Source organism: Atta colombica, unplaced genomic scaffold (assembly GCF_001594045.1).
Source record: "Atta colombica isolate Treedump-2 unplaced genomic scaffold, Acol1.0 scaffold46, whole genome shotgun sequence".
NCBI classification, from domain to species: Eukaryota; Metazoa; Arthropoda; class Insecta; order Hymenoptera; family Formicidae; genus Atta; species Atta colombica.
In genome coordinates, this window is record NW_017259535.1 from 799,021 (window position 1) to 821,564 (window position 22,544).

The 22,544-nt window shown below is 32.6% G+C and overlaps 3 protein-coding genes across 5 annotated transcripts in view; 2 read left to right on the forward strand and 1 right to left on the reverse strand.

Annotated features, from left to right (window-relative positions):
• LOC108691402 (WD repeat-containing protein 75) overlaps positions 1-3,878 on the forward strand; it is an 11,133-nt gene extending 7,255 nt beyond the window's left edge. The window contains exons 14-15 of the mRNA XM_018199141.1: positions 3,354-3,472; positions 3,585-3,878. Coding sequence (XP_018054630.1) covers positions 3,354-3,472; positions 3,585-3,774 — 309 coding nt within the window. The 3' untranslated portion in view covers positions 3,775-3,878. The remainder of the gene's footprint in view (positions 1-3,353; positions 3,473-3,584) is intronic.
• Positions 2,638-5,228, reverse strand: LOC108691404. The gene is made up of 2 exons (XM_018199144.1): positions 3,941-5,228; positions 2,638-2,697 (listed from the first exon to the last, which is right to left on the reverse strand). The coding sequence occupies exon 1, from the start codon at positions 5,183-5,185 to the stop codon at positions 3,950-3,952; it is 1,236 nt and encodes a 411-aa protein (XP_018054633.1). The 5' UTR covers positions 5,186-5,228; the 3' UTR covers positions 2,638-2,697; positions 3,941-3,949.
• Positions 5,229-10,002: 4,774 nt separating this feature from the next.
• LOC108691381 (calcitonin gene-related peptide type 1 receptor-like) overlaps positions 10,003-22,544 on the forward strand; it is a 128,033-nt gene continuing 115,491 nt past the window's right edge. For 2 of the 3 annotated variants that reach the window (XM_018199093.1, XM_018199095.1), the window contains exon 1: positions 10,003-10,470. The gene's annotated coding sequence lies outside the window, so the exon portion shown is untranslated. Of the gene's footprint in view, positions 10,471-11,726; positions 11,748-22,544 lie in introns of those variants that run through there. The other variant, XM_018199094.1, reaches the window with a different exon arrangement.

Genomic DNA, 22,544 nt, shown 5'->3' on the forward strand with positions numbered 1-22,544 from the left:
TGGGCGGAAAGTTGGCCTGGCAAATTGAACAGTGTGAGGTAGCGTTGTATTGGAAAAAGCAGATAAGGGCAAATGTAACATGCATTCGTATCGAATAATTAATCCGACGTGTCGAAAATAAATTCGAGAAATATCTCATCGAGAAATTTATCGAAAGTAGTTACACGCGAAACGTAAAGTATTCTACTGCTATAAAAAATGTACGCGTTAAAAGCTTCGTCCGTTTATTCTTATTAAAACACCTAGGATTTTAATTATCATTTTGAGATTTGAAGTGCATGTTCTTGAAAATTGCGTGATCATTGAACTTGTTATGATGTGCGCTGTAACAAGGTGTTATCTTCTTAATTATCTTAATTAAAACATTTTACTCGGAGCATTGGAGAAATATTTTGTGACAAAATTAATCAAAATGAGAAAAAGTTTATAATATTTCATAACATTTGAATTGAATAATCTATTGTATGTATTTATGATTTTTTATGTCCAAAGATAGATATCTGAACATCTTCATGATCATTTAATCAAGTCAGTTTCAAATTTTATCTAATTTATAAATCTAGTGATATGGCATGATTTCAATATAAATTATATCACATCAAAAATGTATTATGGAAAAGAATGAAACATATGATATTGAAACAGTCGAAATGACTTCCAAATGACTAACAAATGACTAACAAAATCCAGGCAAAGTAAACGTCACAAAAAATTACTTTACGATTATCCGAATATGTAAAAATGGTGAAGTTTATATTTCGCTTAATTTTCAAAATATTTCATCACATCGATTACAATAGGACACCTTGGCGCGTTGCGAAAATAGCAAACGTTGTTGCAGAATTGTCTGAGATTGCTTGCAAATGTAAAACCAGGCCAGCAGGAAAACAGTCTTATCTTCTTCGCCGACCGTCTCGATTGTTGCGATTGATACCTACTAATAAAATGCCACACCGGTACAGAGGGCAAAGTTTAAATCAATCTGTCTCATTGATACATCACCACCAACATTTTATAATGATATTTTACGATTACTATACTTTTTATTATATATACACTATACTTTATATTTTACACTATACTTTTAATTTTTTTTTAATTTGTTAGCATTTTATATTTATCTAAATTAATTTACGAATTTCTTATTTTATTTTTTTAGTTTATCTTATTTTATTTTTTTAGTATTTATATTCTTAATCTATTGATGACTTCAATATTTATTTATACTTTTAACAAAAGAACGTCTTAAATTACAAAAATATGAAAAAATTAACGTTATCAATTGAAAGATCACGTTTGCAATAAGTTCTAGATGGACTAATTCTAGATGGTCAAATCTTAATAGTTAAAATCCTATGGATTCTATACTTAGACAGAAATATTTGGCCATTTTAATTTAGACACAAAATATTTCGAAAATGCATTTAAAAAAAAAAATATTTCAAATAAAAGTTGTTTGAAGAGGATTATCAAATAAACTACTTAGATCTTGGATTCAAGGCTTATTTCGGGCATAATAAAGTCTAAGGTGATTTTGTTTTGATAGAAAAGTCTATTATAGATTCGTATATTATAGAAAAAAATAAGGAACTTTTGTTTCTTGTTTTTCATTAAATTTTTCATTAAATCTCCTTTAATAGACGCAAAATAGTGCTCAAAATTCTTATCTTGAAATACATATCGCTCAACGAAGGCAAGACTAGCGGACAATTTTTTTTTATATATTGAAATAAATTGCCTTTATTGGCCTAATTGTTCACTAGTCCTGCCTTTGTTGGCCGGTATGTATTCAAAATAAGAACTTTGAACATTATTTTGCACTTATTAAGGGAAATTTAGTGAAAAATTATTAAGAACAAATTTCTTTATTTTTTTTTTTTCCATATAGAATACGAATCTGCAATAAAATGTAAGTGCTCCTAGAAAAAAAATTTGAGCCTTATTGGGCCAAATTTCAAAGTGGGCCCTAAATTCGAAATGTAAGTAGCTCATTCTGACGGCTCTCTTCAAACTCTACAACTTTTATATGAAATATTTGTTTCAAAAATACATTGTTCTCGAGATATTTTGTTTATTATAAAAAAATTATAATGTAACAAATTTATAATTTTTTTAAATATATTAATAATTTGCGTTCTAATTACTGTGCCGTTACTTTCATTTGCCACATTATTATTATTTTATTATCGAGAGATTGTTCTATATATTTATTTTAGATATTTGTCTAAATTAAAATGAGCAAATATGTTTCAGCCTCGAATATAGAATTCGTAAGATCCCAAGGTTTGATCATCTAGAATACCTACTTCAGGTGTAATTTTTCGATTAATAATATTAGTCTTTTAATATCATTTTTGCAATTTGGACTGCGTAAGACATCCACTAATTATAGTCTATTAAAATATTTGTACTAAATGAAAAGGCTAGACATGTTTTTCTACGCTAAAAATAGCGGTTTTGCACTTAAAAATAAAGAATATCTTCTTTCCTTATATTTCACATATTGTTATACGCAAGTATTTTAATAAGTACTTTATGAATAACTGCGTCACACGTCATAAACATCAGACTTTACGTAATTGTCTTGATTATAGTGATAATAAGCTATATTCTGACCATCTCAGTCATTTTTCGTATGAACAGCTTTGCGAATATTGTCGTCATGATTCTTTGAAATTGATCGATGATCGCGTCATCCTGAAATGAGAAATGCCAAATAATATAGATATAGGCTAAATACATCATATGTACATCATAGGCTAAATACATCATATTGTCAGTAATTATTGCTACTTGTGAGAGATAAAAACATTTTTCTTTGAAATATTTTTAAAGGAGTACTAAATCTGCATAATTTTTTGAATTAATGTATTATTTAAAGTATTCATTTATTTGAAAGAAAATCTCTCCTCTGCTGTACTTAATAATATAACAATATAAACTTGTTATTAAACTTGTTATCAAACAGCAGATATTTATCAACAAAATTAAAGTGCATTTTAATTTTTCGACTATAATACATATATATATATATATGCGCATTTGTCACTAAAGTGTACACGTTACGGAGAATATTCGTGTGGGTTGCAACAGACGAATCAACCTAGATCTGAAGTAGAAGATTGCAGGAATTGCACAAATTTCACTTGGAGGTGTGCTGTGTGTCAGCTTTAAAACTAATTAACCAGTCATCTGACAGACCGATTGTCACAAGTACCGCATACGTGGCAAACATACTTTTGAACTTATCTCGCGACCGAAGCATTCTATTAATGGTTTTTTTTTTTTATCGATAGTTTCACAGTATATTCGCTTACAATCACTTAACATTTATCATCGTTCTTGTTTTTCAGTTACTTAGCGTTCCAGCTCACACTTTGCCACCGATGAGATTGTTGTGCACGTCATTTATTTTGTCGCTGGCACAACAACCATTAAAAAATCAAAATTCAAGAAATGCTGAAAACTCTAGGTATACAGAATAAACTTGTGCAAGTTACATTTGTTAAAGTTGTCAGATTTTGTTACTTTGCTTTATGTGAATAAACATTGTGTATATATATTTATTCTTTTATAATTTTCAGAGATAGCGATGACGATAGTCAGGACAATGCTTCAGATGTAAGTGATATCGAGGTATTACCGCCGTCGAAACCTGTGATCACGTCGACGAATGAGAAAGAGGATATGGATGAAGATGCAAACGCACAGCTTATCAGTCATGACTGGTCTTTCCTATCTGCTATATTTCCCGATCAAGCTAACATTCTTTGATTCATGTAAAAATTATTGTGCGAACTATGATGGTAAGATAATAAAATTATCGATTATTGATCAATACAACTCTTGTAAAATAAAATATATAAAAGACATACAAAGTATAGCGATGAAACGTTAATAAAATTTGGATGTGTGCAAATCAACTATATAAAGTATATACCTAATTTAATTAAGATGGTTTCGGTAATTGGTCTAATCGTGAAGCAAGTTCGGCGAGTTCGATGACAGCTTCGCTGATCCTTTTATTATAAACCGGATCTTTCTTCATGTTTGAGAGAACAAACTCTTTCTTGTCTCGAAAATAGAATTTGACGTAAGACGCCGGATTGTTCATTAATTGCGCGGCAAGATTATCGTTCATTAAAACCGTAGGAAAGAAGAATACTGTGGCAATAACGGCGCCTAGACGTTGTTCCTCCATACCTTCGATTAGTTCTGACCATGAAGGTATTTGCACACGGATTTCATGCATGTTCAGAGTCTCTTGCAACGTGTCATAATAATGACGCAACATCGTGCTCTCCCAAGTCTCTCGGAAGCTCCGGTCTGTGCACAGATACAATAATTGTGCTACGTCGTGCGCCAAGGGAGAATATCTCAATAATTGGAAGTCTACCAGCAAGCATTTAGGAGGCACGTCGTTATTGAAGAGAAGATTGTTAGCCCAAAGATCCCCGTGACTAACTACGTTCGTCTTTGTGCACGATGGCTTTATACTATGATATATCTCTTCGCAGACCGAACGTATCAGATCGGGATCATATCCCAAACGTTCGGCTATAACTGCGGCTACATCGATGCCTGATTGCATCCATTCCCATGTCATTCCTTCGTGAGCGTAGCCTCTCTCCACGAAGGCGTCAGGATACAACCGGTTGAGAGATGTACCGAGACGAGTTTCTGCCAGCAAAGAAGCGGCATGCATTCGTGCGAGAGCACTTAAACCCGCACATATTAGTGACTTGTCGAATAATTTGTCCCGTATCGAGTAGCCTTTACCACTTAATTCCTCAAAAACTATCGAATCGCTCTTTACTTTGTAGCACATCGCCGCCCATGGTTCTCCGCAATATCCTTCGAGAAGTAATGGCATTATGACGCTATAAAACGTTGTTTCTTGCTTGAAGACACCCTTTTTTATAATGTAATCGGCTGAATCGGGCAGATCATAAGGTACGGCTTTGATAAAAAATGAAAGAGTAATGGTTTCCTTTTTTCTCATAGCTATTATATCGAGTCGATAATGAGAGCTGAGATATCCGAGCCTGCCGTTGGAGTACGGTCGAATAGCGTATTTTATTAGATTGGTGTCATTACTCAGCGCGCGTTTTGTTATCTCCTTCACTTCTTCAAAAGAGAACAATTTGTTAATATCATTATTCTTGGTGACATTGATGGTTTCCATTTTTAAGATATTCTTTTATTCGCCGTATCAGATAACTATGTTCTTTCCGTAAACGATACTTTCGGGTAATTGAGAATATCGGGACAATCGGTTCATCTTTATATACTCGTTGTATACATGTCGAGGATGCATTATATTTACTTATTTATCAACCGATTCTGTTGCACACATATATATATATATATATATATATAAAACATAACATATTTCCATCAAGATATCTTCCGATAAAAGCTTTCATCACATGACGTTTTCAGAATGATATAACAAAATTAAGATGATGTACGTTAAAATCTGTTTCTTGTACAGGGTATCTCAAATACTCCTCACCCGTATATTCCTTTTATCTTCGATCTGATAAGGTCCAGTCCAAAATATGTTCAGACAATAGTTTTAAGGTTTAAAAAGATTTACTACTAATCTTATTAGTGAGTTTGACTTTGAGTAATTTAGACGTCATTAAGATCAGGTCAAAATCGCATTGATTTTTTAAAAATGGAAACTCACTTTTTGTTAGAAACAAACTTTTTGTTGCATATTTGTTGCATAGCCTATCTCAAAGCTTTTCAAAAAATCATAACAAAATATTTTTTCATTAAGTATTTTTTTAGTTGTAAGGTTTGAAAGTTACAGTACCGCCGGCATTATCTAAGGTATCAGATTGATGGTTAAAACCTTTTAAACATTGTTCAGGGTCATGATCTTGACATCATATATCAAGATTAAGGCCTTTAGAAGTTCTCCTTATTTTCATATTTAGTATAAAAATGAAAGTGTATTTTTTTACACTAAAAATAAAAATAAAAGAAACAATCCTATATATCGTTATGCTTTTATTTAATAGTAAAACTATTTGTCGACTGAGATTAAAAAAAAAACACTCAATAGAAGCTGTGAATGTTATTGTGAATTTAAATGATTGCAACAGTCATTCAATTCTTAATATTAATATGATAGAACATATAAATATATAGATTTTAAGTTTCAGAGATTTAAAGCTATTTCCACGAAAATATTTTTAGACTGCAGCTAAGATCTTTTATACCCATGATAAATCTTTCTGTTGATGTTGGTTCGTCCGATAAGACATCGGTATGAAAACGTCATAGTGTTTGATCAAAATCTACAACAGACTTATGTATATCGCGAGACTTTAAATACCTTCTGTTATCCAGACGTGTGAAATTCAAAATTGCATTTTATCTTTGCCTTTTGATATCCTTCACTTTGCATTTGATTATTGCTGAATATATAAGGAAAAAATAGGTTTTTGCTGAGGTATCTAAAAATTTAGATATATGATACAGATCTGGAAATAATTTTATTGGACGATCTATCAAAGTTTTTTTAATAATTAAATCTGTTTTTTTCATGTATAATAAAAAATATTTAAGATTGTAGTAATATGAGTCGATAATGATATCTTACTAGAATTTTACATGACAACTTTTAGATTAAATTAAAAAAACTAAACATAAATTAGAGTGTACTAAAATATGAATACGAACTGCCGTTACAATTTTTATAATTTTGTGGCAGTTTAATTGATTAATTTTATTTTTCAGATGAAATTGAAAAAAGATAGAAAATCAATGAAATTATTATTTATTTTCGCTACAACAATGAGCTGTATTTAATTAGTTTTTACAGGGATAAAATGATGATTAATTAGCAATTGCGTGACGAAAGCCTTGGCTCGTTTGTGACGATGTCAAGATGACAAGATTGCGTGCTTTATGGTGCAGTTGACAAAAAAAGCGCGGCGCTCCTTGACCTGTATGCAGTGAATTTGTCGTCAGACAATATATCCTACGCATATTTCTCAAACAGCGGCTGAAATTCAACGTTATTCTGCACGCACCCTTGCATGAACATTTCATCTTCATCTCTATGAATGTGAAATGGAAATATTGCATTCTCCTCTCTTTAAACTAATGAAGCTAAAGATCGAAGTATAAATTAGGAACATTGAAATGTAAAAGAGATGTTTAATTAATTATTTCTTAAAAAATAATTTCGTAAAAAATAAATCACAAGTAATTGAACGAATAATTTTTTTCGAATTTGTATTGAAGACTATCGGAGACCTCTCATTGCAAAAGCATGTATTGCACGATTAAAATCAACGAATTCTAACCCGGTAGAAATGTCGACAGTTGGTTCTAAATTGTAAACCTTGTGGAAGTTACCTAAATTATCGTCAGTAAGCATACACGTGCACTTTGTGATCACATTTGCAATCGATCGTATACTTGATCGTGTAAATAGGCCGATTAAAAGAAAATTTTATCCAAAATGTAATAAAGTTCACTTCTACAATTTGTTTAATTAACTGATTAATGTTTCTTACCAGACTAAATGTTTGCTCACGTGCGCCTCAATCGAATCTTTGAACACATGTCTGTGGATCAGAAATATGGTTTCGAATATTTGAGAAGAAAGAAAAAAAAATTTTCTCCTTTCTCTCTCTCTCTCTCTCTCTCTCTCTCTCTCTTTCTCTTTCTCTTTTTGATGTAATAAAGATTATCATTGAGTTACTATCTGTTTTTATTACTTTTTTGATACATCTAAGTGCGATGTATGATCAGGTGCGATCGACATATGGAGTATATTTTTAGCTGGGCAAAATACAATTAATTTTCGGACTCATTTTTATTCTAACTCAGAGACTCGTTCAAGCGATATGATATGCAAAAGAAACAGATTGACAGAATGAATTTTTAACAAGATGATGAAATTATTATTTATTTAAATTATTAAATTAATGTGTGTGTGTGTGTGTGTTGTGTGTGTATGCGTGCGACAAATTGTGCATTTCTTTATTCTACGCTTATTTACGTAAAATTTTTAGCAATTTTCCATGTGACATTTGCTCGTTATTCCACAAGGACGACAATTGTAGATATTTTCACCTTGAATCATAACAAGAATCATGTCGAGAATGTCGTAACGATTGTTTCACGTTACCACAAATTGATTTGGAACGATTTAGGAGGGTATAAGTGTGTGTGTGTGCGCGCGCGCACGTGGTGTGTGTGTGTGTGTGTGTGTGTGTGTATGTGTCTAAAAAACGCCTCGGGATATTGTCGGCTTTAATGGCTCGAGCATAAAAAGTCAGAGAAAACGTAGCTAGAAAAAACAAAGCTTTAACATACCAGTTCTTTCTCTTAACTATTCTATCACAGTTCTTTCAGATACATTTTGTTTGTTTTCTTTTCTCTTCTGCTATTGTAAAGCACGAGTGTTCTGAAAATGACGGTATCAAGGAAAATAGTTCTGATGATAAAATAATGATTCCGGTGATGTATAAACTAAAAATGATATAAAAACTCGGAAAAAATTCAACTTTTATATTCGATGAGATTTATAGCATAAAAAAGAAATCGCTAAATAGGTAACAAAGCATCACGTGATGTTGCTGAGTTCACCCGAGCGAATCTCTTCCACTATTTTCTTGTGAAACAAGAAGAGCCAATTTGCCGCACTTTGAATATTAGTTCATGCAACCGTGTAACACTGATGATTCTATAAACCCGCTAAACTTGCGGGGAAATATTCGAGTTGAGCGGAGGCACTTTACGGAACTTTAATTATTGCTCGAAGACATTCGAAGTGACTGACATGAAGTGTATGCGTAATTGCGTTACCATTTGCCATCCAACGATTCCGATATTCGAATATTATAGTTCCTATAATGTAATCCTGTAATCTAGTGTGGAAACAATTCTTCTGTAGAACCTTTCTTTTATTAATAATAGAAATTTGCTTAAATAAGAAATAATGAATCATTTATTAAAATATTTGTATCTTATTTTAGTTAAAAAATCAGTTAAATATTATTATATCAAGAATTTATCACAAAATTATTATTGTCAAAAGTGTATCATTATGATTCTTCCTAAAATGACCTTTACTTGGTATCATATTTTAATCTATTATGATTTTATGTTCTACAGCTGGTAGAATAACAAGTCATCAAATTGAAATAAATCGTTATTGATTGAAAAATGACTTCCAGAGTGTGTTTAAGACGATATATTAGCGCTGTTTGTGTTATTCTCTATCTTTGTTTTACGAAACTAAAGAATAATAAAAATATATAATAAAAAAAATTTTATTTATATTAAAAATGACCCATTCAAGTTCTTGTTAAAATTTCATGTTAAGTTTTTAGTATACTCTGATGTTGATTTATTATAATGTAATCACGTTGTTTAAATGTTTATGTTAAATTGATATTCAATTTCTTAGTGTCAAAATAATATAATTATGATAATAAATAACATAAGAATAATGTGTTTCAAATGTAAATTCTAAGATGAATAAAATCCATGTTAATTTAATGTTTATCATAAATATTAATTTTACTGAAAAGCTATACTTCCACAATTTGCTGACAAATTGTGTCAATATTTTCTGTTGATTTTTTAATATGTTACTTTTCAACTTATTCATCATCTTGTGCTAAATTAATAAAAGCCTTTAAGTGATCCATCGGGACACGTGAACTATATTAAATTTGTTTTTAATTTAATACAAATTTTCGAACTGTGTATAATTCCCGTGTTTCTTCATCATAAACATTGTTGCAATCCTCTATTAATCTTCTGCAGAGTTGATCGAGAGAAGTTTGTAGGCCAACCCTTTTGGGGTTGTTTTAATCGACGAGGGCGTCGTCGTCGTCATCGTTGACGACGCCGTCGCGTCGACGGGGACTATATTCATTGCCGCCAGTTTCTCGGCGGTGGCGGCGCGCGCACTTCGAGTCACGTTTGGTTCGCGCTCGAGAAGGAGTTTAGTAGCAGCTGCGCGTCCGCGTGCCACGCGAACTGTGAGTATATTTACCATTCGGTAGCAACGTCTGTCAACCGTCGGCCGTCGATCGCCGGTAAGAGTTAAAGTTGTTCTTTATTTCTACGTAAGAATGAAGGGTAGCGCGGAACGAAGGACGGACGGGCGAGTACGCGCCGTCTGAACGGTCTGAACTTCGCCGCGAGTCACCGCGAGACCGGCGAGACTCGCGCGATCGTGGCCGCGAGTATACCGCGAGGGCGGAGTGTTTGCGCGCGCGCGCGCGCGCGCGAGCGCGAGGCGGATACGTCGTTTTATGCGTAAACGCGCACGGTATCATCAAACGCACTTCGTGAATATACAACATCGAAAAAATCTAGAAAAAAAAGAAACGGAGCAAAGGATCATCACGTGTCCGCGACATAATTACGCTTGTTATCGCGCATCGTGATACGCGGGACAACGAGAAATTCGCCCAAGCGGAAAAACTCAAGGTACGTTACTCTACTACATACGATCTTGCCCTTTTCTTGGCCGCTTCATTGGGACGGAAAGTCCTTTAACCATTGTCGAGATAATACTTTTTTTTTTTAGATAGACACATGTCTCTGCGAACAATAGCGATTTTTGCGGCATCATAATAACTTGGATGTTGTAAAAAGTCTCTAGATATTCTTAAAATAAGGTATTCATAATTTTTTAATTCTTTGTTCTTATTTCAAGACCATCTTAATGTTTTAAAATGACAATATCTGTTATTGATTTATAATGCTAATTCTATGATTGATTTATGACAGCTTAAGACGATCTTGGACATAAGAACCGATCTAAGAGGCGACTTCGAAGTCTCGGCGCGAAATAATTATATTAATTCACCCTAAATGAGTTTTATCTTTGATTTGTGTCATCGTTTAAGTACAAGTTCTTGTTTACACTCATCCCCGTTTCTTTTCTTTTCAACGCTCACCGAGTATAATATATAAATAATTATATATATATAATTTTAAGTGCAAAAGTTTTGGAGGATTTCGAATAACGTGAACAGAGATTAATATTCGCTTTGAATAGCTGATAGCAGTGCTTTTTTTTCATTTCTGATGCTACTGAATTTGCAAAGTTGGTATTATCGTTTGCTATGAAGCGCGCCAAGTTCTCACCGTTCTTGGTAAAGATCGCATAAACACCAGGGATTCACGTTTAAGATTTAAGTTTACGCTAACGAATCTCACAAACGAGTAAGTATTCCCATCTATAAAGGAGACATTACGACTTTCTCTTTCCTTCGAAGATTTGAAGAGAAAGTCGAGAAATTAAATTTGCATCCCCCGAGCTAAGCGAATGAATTAGTCGAACGATTAAAGGTTAGGAAGTCAAGGAAGATCTCGAGTATTTCCAGGTAATAATTAAAGTCCCGCGGGGTGCCGAGTTTGAGTATTCATATTCCTCTTAGCTAGTATAATCGGGGATTATCACAGGTGAACGGCTGTGTGCGCTAATATTCAAAGTGCAGCAAATCGCGGGATCGATCGAACCGAGAAACAATGTATATGCGGTAATCGCGAACGCGCGTTATTTAGCGCAACGTTTGAGGACTTTGCCGATCCGATCGCATTTGCAATCCTTGTGCATTCGATGGCAACAACATGCCCCACAGAGAATGGCTTGGCGCGGCGGATATCAGCGGACATAGTCATCGGTGACCGCAGAAGCGAGCATTCATTCGGGAACTAGGCGTAGATCGCGTAGGATTGCTTAGCCACGTACGTCCCTGGTGAGTACGTGTCCTTGCCGCGTGGATGAAATTATTCAAATGGTAGCCAGTGTGCAATTACCGTGCGAATACGGGCGGCAGCAGCTCGGAGATACGCGCGAGAGATCGTCATTCGCATAGGATTCGAGATTCATGTCGAAACGAGCCCTCGACATTTATCAGGGTCTGTGAGGGTCCTATGTGTTAATCTTGATGATTTAAGCTCGAAGCCAAACAGTCACGACTCTCGAGATGTGTCTGTAACATTAATGCAAGACCATTTAGAACTTGACTCCTGCACACTCTAGGAGTCTTAAATAATTCCTTCGATTCGAAACCAGATAGCCGAACACTTGAAATGTGTTTGTGAAACTTATAAATGGAATCCGTTGAACCTTCGATGTGCTGCCGAGAACTTTGATAAATTCTCTCTTCAGAATTAAATAGCTGCACGTTCGCGATACATCTGTAGAAATGTATGCCAAATTAGTTCGTAAATGTGTCCTTCCAACTTTTGATAATTATCATGTGAGTGTACTGAGAATTTAAATTAAATTTTCTCAATTTAAAATATTGTCTCTTCGATAATATAACAAGGAAATCGAGAGAGCTTAATAACAATCAGAAGCTCGAAATGTCAAGATCATTAAGGAACTGATCAGTTTTTCAGTTCTCAGAAATAATGATTTACCTCTGCTGTAACTTTAATGCGTAATGAGTCGTTATTAATTCTTTTTTTACGACTCAAATATCGTTTTAGAAGACACTAATCTCTAAAATCATAATAGCCAGATTTATCATATCTCTGATAATCCTGACGTGAATAATCATAGCAAAGCAATAACTCTCGCTAAGAAATACGTTTACCATCCATTTGAATTTATGTTTCACGTCGCATGTAAGCTTTTACGCAATCATATATTTTGGAATTTCCGAAATATGAAACGTCCGAATAATATGAAGATCGCATTTTAACGTTAAAATAAAATTAAAATATATAATCACTGTAAATTCATATAGAAAGCCAAAGATTAAATGGATCTTCATTAAAATGTCGTCAATCAAAATATTGTTCGCGAGTGTGGTTTTTCCAAATTTAATATCACTGTAGAAAATACGATATATTTTCGCGATATATGTGATGATTTTTATACACTTATTTTACTCTACGTTATCATTTTTATATAATTCAGCCAGCCAAATCTAGTGTGTGTTATATTTAGCGTGCTAATATAAAATAAGCTTGCATCATAAATCATGATTTAACACTTTAGTTTATATTCGTATCATACATTTAGTGCTAATATGGCTATCTACTTTCGATCTGTCGTAATAATGCGGTAGATACGATCTTTATATAGGACAAAGAAAATTCAGCATCAGTGATGGCTGCATTTAGCGCTAAATGCAGAATACGAATATAGGTCGCCTTGTCTCTGATTAGCGGTGCATTTAACGCTTACCTGGTCATGCAATTCAAAATTCCATTTGAATAATATGAAGATTGCGTTAATCCTTCTAGTTAAATATGAATGAGAGATGATTTCAAAATGTTGTAACCGTTTGACGGAGATGTAGATTTAATAGATGAAAGTGTAAAGCGATTATGTATCACGAGTGAGATGTTCATTATACATTAGAAATATTCTCTCAGTTGAATTAGAAGAAATTAGTAAAACTTTAGTTTACTAATTTAATTAATTAATTTAATAAATTGGTTAATTTATAAAGGGAGAGATGAACTCCTTAATTTTCAAAAAATTAGCTTGAAAATTTTGAATTTTTTTTATTTTTCTCTAATTGTTTTCTATGTATTTCAGTTCTTTTATATAACAGAATTGATTTATCTTTTTAATAATTAAAATAATTAAAAAATAATTAAAAAATAATTAAAAAATAATTAAAATAAATTAGAATAAAATTATATTTATTATAAATTGGATATTTAATAATAAAATTGGATTTAATTCTTGTGCATTTTGCATAATAGGAAATTAAAGTGATTATTTGTCTAATTCTTTGTGATGGTAGTAAGTGTCGAGAGCGGGAAAGGATAGAAAATTCAGACAATTTCAATCTAATTCTTCATGTCGCCGATTACAAATTCAATTTCATAAAATGAATTCTTGTTCGCAAGTTTCCTGTTCCAATTAATTGCATTTCTTAGCTATATATATGTTCGCCTTAAAGAAAGAAGTAGCATTCTGCTAAGATTCACGCATATAAATTAGATAACTTGGCTTCATACTAACTATATTAAAAAAGTGCATTAAAAATTTAAATATTCAAGCATGCAAATAATATAGTGGGTATTAAACAGACGCTTTGTTTTTTCTATGCTGTGCATTTAGCTTTTCACACTTTTTACACCTTTCTTAGTTTTTCTTTTCTTTTCTTCACCTACAGTCACTTTGAATATACACTTATCTTATTTGAAATGCAAAAAGTCTATTTGGAAAGCACCTAGAGCTGAAAGAAGTCGATTTATACTATTTCAAGAAACTTTGTTACGAGCATGGAATAACTTAGTTTGAACTTACAATTAATTATGTAGCTGTCATACATATGCACGTATTTATCAGTTTTGCGAAGGAACGTTCATTGTGCAGAAAGAGAAAAAAGAAGGAAGCGAGAGGAGGAGGAGGGGAGAGAGAGAGAGAGAGAGAGAGAGAGAGAGAGTGCGAAAGCAGTAGCATTTTCGTCTAATTTACGATGTAGTTAGGTGCTCGAGGAGCACTATATGTCGCGTCTTAACTCGATAAATTTGTCTAACGATGAACTATTGCTCAGAGAGACAGAGACCAGGACAGAGAGAGAGAGAGGGGGGGGGGGGGCAGAGAAAGAGGGAGGGAGAGGAGAGGGAGGGGGAGGAGAGAGAGAGAGAGAGAGAGAGAGAGAGAGAGAGAGAGAGCGAGTTATCAGGGGCGTTAACAGTATGTCGCGCATTCTTAATTTGGTTTCATCAGAACGATAATAATAATAGGTACACATTTTTGTGTCAGTTGTCTTAACACGGGATAATTTTTAATTTGACGAACTCGGAGATGAATAATATTATGTTTGAATGGGATGTAAGGTGACAATTCATCTTACCGATAATAAACATGTCAGCGTTAAGATGGATTGCATCCACATTCAATTGTAATATTATATGTCATTATTTGATATGAATAATTGACGAGCAATTTCTTTGATATTTCTACGATGTATTTCTTGTTGCGATGAATATTCAATGAATAGTTAATAGGAAATCAATTTATTGCCGGTAATTGAATAGAACGCATCACGCGGTAAATTAAACAAGCAAATCTAATTAGATAATATCGAAATTCTAAACATATTAGATAACATTATATTGTTTCAAGTGATATATATATATTTTTATAATTGATAATTTGCTTTGGTGCTATAACGAAATGACAGAAATCTAATTTTATATTGTTTTTCATGATTCAACAATTTGTGAAAAAGTTTTATAATAAATGCGAACACTTTCTTGTTTTGACTCTTGCAGTATTTTTAATTCTTATAATATGTCGCGTGGATATATCTACATATATTAATAAAAATGCACGATTTGACCATGACTTTTTGATTTAGCAAAAATGTATATTTTAAACAATCAATAATAAATTTATTGCTATATTATACTCAAATACTGTCCAAATATTTGCCAACATACTTTCTTCGCTTGCGCGAACATTGATCGATGTTTTAAACGATGACCTTTGACCAAAAGTATCAGCACTATATATTTGCATATAAAATATTCCAGAGGTGTTGGAGTAGTTCCGCGCAATTGCGTTCGTAATGTCTTCGCAAGATGGGTAAAATATAGTCGCTCATATTTTACGATCGACGCTTTACGCGCGTTATGACATATGCTTACATGTGCGCGCGTACAGTTTATGTTCGCGGGAGAGAAAGAAAAAGAAAAAGAGACGTACGGAGAAAGACAGAGAAACTACCATTTATCTCTCGACAATGAACAAAAACAGAATGAACAAAAGCGAAAAGCGAGATCAAGTTCTCTGAAGATTTTCACCGTCATTGCCATCGCCGTCGTCGCCATCGTCGCCGTCTCGTCTCGTCTCGTCTACTTTTTCCTCGTAATGTCGTATGCGCGACTAGCTCAAATCCATTTATATCGATGGGCCTATCGCGTGTATCGGAAGGACCTTCGACCGATGATGTGATCGATGTAGGACGTCTGATGCCTTACAGGGCGTGCATCCGAGCGGAGCGAGTGAGCATAAGGGAATACATGCTCCTCTATACCTCGTTCCTCGTCTCTCATCCCTCCTCTGCTCTGCACGGTTAATGGCCACGTCGTCGAGAGCATTATCGAGTGACCTTCCTTCTCGGCCTCCTCTTCGGTCTTCGCTCTTCGCGAACGTACGTTTGCTCACGTGTATACCTATATAAATGAACATTATACCCTGTAGCTCAGGTCGTAAAAGCGAAAAATCTAATATTGTTCGGTAGCTCGTCGATAGTTGCGTATGTCGAACAATATCGAAGTGACAATCGAAAAGAAGTTATAAATTCTGATACGCGTATAAATTCTGATACAATGTATAGAGAAAGGTAAAACTATGATTTCCATGTGTTTCATTTCTTTTTTCTAGATAATTACTTGGTATGCAACGTAACATTTTTGACTTTATTCCCATGAACTATTCAAAAGCTTTATGTTTTTTTTTTAGACCATTTTTTAAATAGAATAAAATACAACTTCTATCGTATTTCTTCCTGCTGCAATATAGTACGGATTGAATATACTGATGAATATTTATTTGTATTCATTTTCATTTGTGTGACAAAGGTAATGAATAAATACAAATGCGTTTCAAGTATACGTTTTTTAACTTTGTATGTTCAATGATAGTTTTTCATATTTCACTTATAAGTGCATAATTTTGCATATTTGACTTGTACACATAATATTTGCATATTTACTTATTCCTGGTTAGATTTAGCAATTTTGCTTTTAGTTTCGCAACATGCTCCTTGCAATATATTAAAATGTTTTTTTTTTCTTTATAAGAATACATTTACATGTAAATGGAATAATTATTCAAAAATATTTTCTAAAATTTTTGAAATAGAAGAATTTCGAAGAGACTATTTCTTATTAAATATTTGAAACGAATTCGACAGTTTAATACAATACATAAAATATTCACTATAATATTCACTATAATTTCATATTGATATCGAATTGCATAAATGCTTTTTTAAATCACGTTAAATGATTTTGACAGTATATACAATGAAGTATATCCAAGAGTACATTAATTGAATGACCGCGTCGTACGAATCACTTTTGTAATTATTTTTAATTCGTAATTCAACACGTTTTTCTTTTTCGTGAAAATGACATAAACAATTAATATTATGTACATATGAATCATACATTTGTATTATGACCAATATTACTATAGTTTATAGTAAATAATATGTCTCTCACAGCATGGCTTTTGCGTGTTCCCTGATATGAATAGTCTAGCTAGAATTTAGCTCAAATGGAGTCGATGCAGAGTAAATATGTAGGAGACAGCATACCAAATACAAATTGAGTTCTGATACGATTGCCGTATGATACTTGTATACAACGGTGTATAGACATGATACGTTTGTACTCTGAATATGTATTTGCACGCGAATCGTATCAATCCAGTCGAACAGCTCCAGTGAAATTTTCTTTACGGCCTGAAACGTATCGCGCAAGAGCGAGAAATACATTTATCATTTCCCATCAGTTATAGTTATTTTAAACAGTGTCACGTTTCAATCTTTATTGATTATTAATCGGATTATTATTATATATTATATTATATATATTATATATTTTACCTAATTTTTATCTATTATTTTATTATTATCATAATATTTATTATTATCATAATTATTATTATCTATTTACTATTCAATAAAAGACATCAGAACGAGACTTATTTCCTTTCTTAGACGCTGAAATCTGATTTTCAAATTGTTCAGAATTTGAAGAAATTTGCAATTCATTTTATAAAAAAGAACATATTGGAGAAGTTTTATTGCAATTAAGTATTATGTTGTTAGGACTTTCAATCTTCAAAAAGATTTTTTTAGTATTGATGATTAATAAGATATTTATGGTTAAATATGGAGTTTATTGTGGAAAAGTGAATTAGATAAATTGACAATTTATCAAATAGCTTTCAATTATGTTTAATTGAACATAAAGGTTTTTAAACCGCTGATGTTAAATCGACAAAATTATGAACAAATTGTGACATTTATACATTTTACAACATTTTAGTTCTCAAGTTTTGATATTCGTTATATTGAGGTCTATAATTTTGAATTTGTCGATTTTGACATTGGATTTATATTAAACGGCAGAAAAGTGTTTAAATAAATATAATTGAAAGCTATTTGTTAAATCATCAGTGATTGAATTCACAGCTCTTCCGTAATAGATCCCATATTTAACTATATAGTTTATTAACTATAACAGATATTAAAAAATCCTTTTGAAGGCTTGGTAAATTTTGATTTACCAAGGCTTCAAAAGGATGGCTTTTGAAAGTCCTGATAAATTTTGATTGAAATAGAACTTTCCTAGTCACATATCGTAGTTATAATATGACAAAATATATAAAAATAGTCTTTTCTATAAATTAAATTGCCGATTTAAATACTTAATAATTTTAAAAAAATTATGACTTGATTCGTATCTAAAAAAATTATAAGAAGTGACTCATCTTGTTCCAATGTTCGAAAAAGTCTTTTTTATAGTTTATAGAATAGTGCATATGTCATTTTATATTATTACCTAATTATTATTATGAATTTATCAAAGTAGAATTAGCTCGATTTCTTTCTCCTGCTTTAAAAAATGGAATATTTCCTTTATTTTTTACACGAATTTTAATATTTTAAAATATACAAACATATTTTATACACAAAAAAAGCGCTATTGCATTGTATATTTTGCTTCAAAACTTTTATTATTGTAAGTATTAATATGATAGTCGTTATTGCAATGATTATTTTTAATTTAGCATATGAAAAAAAGTACAAAGACATTTTATTTCTCTTTGGTATTTTATTTTAACTGGAATATTTTAATTATCATGAATGTGAGCTACGTAAAATGAACAATTTCTCTAACTTAAACAATCTGCTCATACATTTTGCACAATTTTTGTAGGAATGCAAAAATTAAATTTTCTACGTAGCTATCAACGATGTTATTTTTGAAACAACAACCATATGTGTAATATCACATCTATTTGGAATTTGCTCTTGTGCTATACATTTTAAAAAGGGATATACTTTTTTTATTTTACTTATCCACTATTTTGAAACGGAAATATTTTGTATGTAAAGAATGCGCTATTGCATTATATATTTTAGGACAAAATTTTTTTATTATTGTAAGCATTAATATGATAATCATTATTGTAATGATTGTTTCTATTAAAAAACAAATAAGAAGCACAAAGACACTGTTTCTCTCTGGAATTTATATTTTAGATGGAATATTTTAATTACCACAAGTATGTGTTATGTAATGTTATGACAACAATTTCTCTAACTCAAGCAATCTGCTTGTGTAATTTGTACAATTTCTGACGTAGAAAAGCTAAAATTAATATTTTGGCGTAGCCATCAACATAGCTTCTAAACCAACAATCATGTGCCATACCGCGTCTATTTGAATGTTCGTGATAAGCAGGTATTTATGTTAGCGAGATATATTAATGGCATCGCTGTTTCCTCGATGAATATTCGTGCGACAAACGAGAAACGTCTTTCCTCGAAACATTGGTAGTGTGAATTGCAGAATGGGAGTTAGTGAATAACTCTTACAGCAAAGTGCTGAAGGGCTTCCGCTAGTAATTGTCATTCAAGGGATCTCGTTGCAGCGCGGTTAGCCATGTACGTTCGAACATCAGCTTTCGCAGTGTATTGTTATAGAGTGTTCTGAATAGAGATACACATCGAATGTTGTCGTCGTCACTGACACTCCAATTCGACTGATCTTCCTTAACGATTGCTTTGATTGCAGGGACCCGACAATTTGTAGCTAGTTTTCTTAATTATAAATATTATTATTCGGCAATTCAACTATAGGAATTAGATTAAATTTAAATCAAGATTGATCAGTTTAAACCTTTGGTTGGATAATATGGGCTGAATAATGCATTATCCACTGACGCTTTTGAAGCTCAATTCGCTAAAATCTCCCAACTTTTCTGAGGATCAAATAACTTCGCTACTATCAGTGCACGTAAATGATCGCCGTTTTTTTTTTATTTTGTTGCACTTTGTTGAAAAGCATATCCGTTGCCTGTAGAACACTTTGTAAATAAACTTCTCGATATTTTTAGTAAACGATAACATGTAGCGTTACATGTTCATGTTACAATGCCTGGCAAAAACGATGTGACTATTAATGACATTGTGATTAACTTTAGAACATATAAGATCTTTCTAATCGAAATTTCGCTTGCTCCTTACACGAAAAAAAAAAAAAAATGAACAGTTTTATTTTATAACTTAATAATATAAAACTTTTTGACATTACAGCCTATATCCCTAAATCCCCAAATCTTCAAAATGAAAAAAAGGGAATCTAAAAAAAAAGTATTAATCTGAACCAAAAGTACAGCCTATCAAAGTTACAGTGAGTCTTCCAGATTTATGGTGTGTGTTTTCAAAAATATATGTTCTACAAGGATTAAATAAGGATAATCGAGCGTCGTATATTCGACTCATATTCAAATGCTTCATGAATGGCAAACTGTATTAACGAGCCGAGCGACAAAAATAACTCGTCTTGCGATCCTTCCGACTCCGTTCGTAAGCTTTCAAGCAATTTAACGGCACGTCTAATTTAATTTGTGTGTTTACATGTCCATGGACTTAGCCGAGCAAGGGAGATCGATACTGGTGGACCACGCGCTTAGGCTGGAATGATTTGTTGGCTAACTGCCATCGTCGTAAATTCTATTTTCACAGATACACGCGACCAGATGCGTGGCGTGATCGTTTCGACCATAAGATTCGCAAACTGGGTTATCAGGTGGAAAGGATCGAAAAGAATGCTTCCTGTGAATTCTTTATGGAATTCTTCATTTTGAAAGAAATTTTTTTTTGGTCCGCGTATCCGCTGACTTGATTCCAACCTGCAATTTTGCGCAAAGAGACGCGTATACGTAATTTGCAGAAGAAAAGCTAGAAATATCAGACAAGAGATAGTTGAAACAGCAATGTTTTTCGAAATAACACGAAAACTTTTGTGTGTGTGTGTGTGTGTGTGTGTGTGTGTGTGTGTGTATTTATGACATTCTATGTAATTCAGATTTATATTTTTGAAACATGCATGTATAACAATCAAAGCGTAAGCGCAGTGAATACAAAGTCACTTAATTTAATATGTCGGATAATGAACTTATATTCCTAAACTTCTCTCTGATAATATAATAATTAATATGTGGCAGGATAATTTAAATTTTTAACACTTCAGCAATCAAAGGTATTGCGCAGGATTGCGCCATGTTTTTTTATTTTTATTGTCCGCAATTAATCAAAAGTTCAATGACTGGTAATTTAATAATGATCGGATAAAGGGAATTTCAGGGCTTCACGATGATTGCATCAAACGCGATGAGCAAACTCCAGCGCTACGGTCTATTAGTCGGTTCTTGCATGATCTTATTCGGATACGCGTCGGTAGTTGTACGGATACAGGATGTCAGTTAGAGATAGATTCATGTCGAAAGTCGTGAATCGTTAATGCGTAGGAGTTGGCCGGACTCCAGATAACATGCGAAAAGCCATATTTCTCGTGCTTTGGTACACGACGAAATGAAAATTATCGAACGCTTGGAAACACGAATAGAATATGTAATAACAACATGTATCACACGATGGATATACTCCGAAAAATTCACTGTATTTTAGATACTTTTAGATACTGAAAATGTTTAAAATTTCTTCTCTATAGAAATACAAATAATATACTTGAATTTCTTTTACAATCGTTGTGACGATTTCTTAACTTTTGAAAGCTTGCAAAATAAATTTAATGAATAGATTTTTTTTTTATTACTTTTATGCGTTTTATATTTTTATTAATATTTTTATTAATGTTATTGTTATTATATATTATATCATGTAACATGATGTCATTTGGTTGTTTTCATAATGGTTGATTCATTTCACGAAGATGGCACATCATATTTCGCATTGATACACAATTTTTTTCTTTCAACATTTTGTTAGGTTCTGAAAGAGTGCTTTTTTTATCGATTAAAATTTATGTTGTGCCATCCACGACTTCAATAAGCTCCAAATAATTGGCTCGTTGCCAGAGTTGCGAAAAGCGATCAGTCTCTTACCAATCAACAATGGCGAGAGCTATCAATCGCGTTTCTGACCTTCGCGGTAGATCGCGTAAAATGGTTTCATCGAAGACTTACGATTAGTTTCTTTCTGCAGAAAAGCTCTCTACCACCTGCTGATCTCAATAGAATGGAAATTGAATCGATTTGTTCTGACGTAGATATATAGGGACTGGGACAAACGTGAATAGTTGTGGAGGCGTAAAATTGGACGCGAAAATATCGATTCGATGGTAACTGAGAAGTAGAAATTAGGACAGAGATCATTTTCGTCCCGCATATCAAATTCGAAAAGAAATATTTAACTCAAAGCGTCAATTTGCGTTTCTCTAAAATAAATACATGAAACCACAAACACACACTCACATACATGACGATTACGTAATGCGGTCGCTTTTTTTTCACAGATTGTATATATCGCGCT

What these genes read in the sequence shown, in the direction of transcription:
- LOC108691404 (XM_018199144.1), bottom strand. Translation starts at nt 5,185, where the DNA reads ATGGAAACCATCAATGTCACCAAGAATAATGATATTAACAAATTGTTC.